General features: G+C 60.3%; 1 protein-coding gene across 1 annotated transcript; it reads left to right on the top strand.

Moving 5' to 3' along the window:
• Positions 1-346: 346 nt before the first annotated feature.
• On the top strand, positions 347-1140 carry LOC125539194 (auxin-responsive protein SAUR50-like). The gene has a single exon (XM_048702566.1). It carries the CDS (start codon positions 493-495, stop codon positions 991-993), a length of 501 nt encoding a protein of 166 aa, XP_048558523.1. The 5' UTR covers positions 347-492; the 3' UTR covers positions 994-1140.
• The last annotated feature ends 602 nt before the right edge of the window (positions 1141-1742 follow it).

A 1742-nucleotide genomic window follows, 5' to 3' on the forward strand; every position in this document is an offset into this window, starting at 1 on the left:
GCCAAATGGGCGCAGTGTGGCGGAGTCCAGCCGATGGATGAATGAAATCAAACCATGGACCACGCCCGTGCCCTCGAAGCACACCATCCATTAGCGAACAAAACGCCGCCTCGCCACCGAAAACCAGGTAAAATCACGTCAAAATAAGAAAAGGAAACATGTAAAAACCCAGACAAATACCCACACGTAATCTTCTTCACAAGCCCAGCGCCGAGCCAAGCCAGGAACCTTCCTTTCATCAGAACGAAAAACGACGAGCTGCATGAAAACTCCATGAAATTTTAGTAGGATCTCAAAAAAGCCGCGCCTCTCGTGAGGCTGACGCCTATATAAAACAGTCCACTTCCGCCACTAATCACACTCCTTCCGGCTTCCGTTACCGGTTCCTTCCGTCTCCTCCCATTCATTAAGGCGAGAGCCCCTCGCTCGCTCGTCCAGACCAGGAAAGGAGCGCAAAGCAGGCGGGCGGTTCGTTGAGATCTCGGCCGCGCCATGCCGAGGACGAGGAGGCTGCGCGGCGGGTTCCGGCTCGGCCGCAAGCTGCTGACCGCGTGGCGGTGGGCGCTCTGCGGCCGGAGCCGGCGCCGGGGGGGCGGCTACCTCCGCCTCGACACGCCGTGCCCGAAGGAGGGCCGGGAGGCCAAGAAGCTGGCGCCCGTGCTGCGGTGGGGGCGGTCGCTGGCGCGGCTCCTCAGCCTCGGCCGGACGGACCGCGGCCGGCGAACGCTCGGCGGCGGCGGCGGCGAGGCGGTGAAGACCCCCAAGGGGCAGGTGGCGGTGTACGTCGGCGGCGGCGGGCCCGGGGAGCCGCTCCGGTACGTGGTGCCCGTGGTGTACTTCAACCACCCCATGTTCGGGGAGCTGCTGCGGGAGGCCGAGGAGGCGTTCGGCTTCCAGCACCCCGGCGGCATCACCATCCCCTGCGCCGCCGCCAAGTTCGAGCGCGCCGCCGCCGTGGCCGCCGCCGGGAAGAAGGGGTTCGCCAGGTGGTAGCATCGGGCCCGTAGGCGTAGGAGACTGGAGACCGAGACCTCGGCCCTCGCTGGCCTGACCGCCTCCGCTGCGTGCGGCGGAGGCGAATGGTGACATGGTGTACAGCGCATGTGTGTTTCCATCAGCAAAGAGGCTAATTTTGTTCCATTGATTGATTCATCTTCCTGCCGTTTAACTAGACTAGTGGATGGATGCGGTTCTTTTTCTCCTTCTAGGAAAGGTTATTTACTCATCGATGGATTCTGGATGCGTCTGTGCAAGTTCTTGTCAGAATCTCTATAATCTCATAGTTTGCTGTTGACAAATCTGTCCTCTACCAACTCCGGGGAGCGAGCGAATCGGGCCGACGAATTTCTCTTACGAACGTTCAATTCAAGACCGGAGGATGGTAGTATGAACACAAAAGGTTCTACCGGAGTCGATGCCACGCTCTGCAATGGATTTTGCGGCCATCCCAGCCCAGCCTAGAAATTTCCCACGAGCAATTTCTCATGAGGCCATTGAATTCATGCTTATCTATCTCTGGCTAGGGAGTACGGGGAACCGTGCCACTCGGTTACTCTTCCCCAGTCCCCACCTAGGAAGGAAGTTGGGAACGGTACAAACTTACTGTACGAAACCGTACGCACCCCGGCCGGCCGTACCTCGGTCACGCACGCATGATCCGGCGGTTGGTTGGAGCACGCTCCTTTGGCCATGCCGCTTTCGCACGCCATTGCCATACCCCCGCCCGCTCGCCCTGCCCGTGC

This window comes from Triticum urartu, chromosome 2, assembly GCF_003073215.2.
Source record: "Triticum urartu cultivar G1812 chromosome 2, Tu2.1, whole genome shotgun sequence".
NCBI lineage: Eukaryota > Viridiplantae > Streptophyta > Magnoliopsida > Poales > Poaceae > Triticum > Triticum urartu.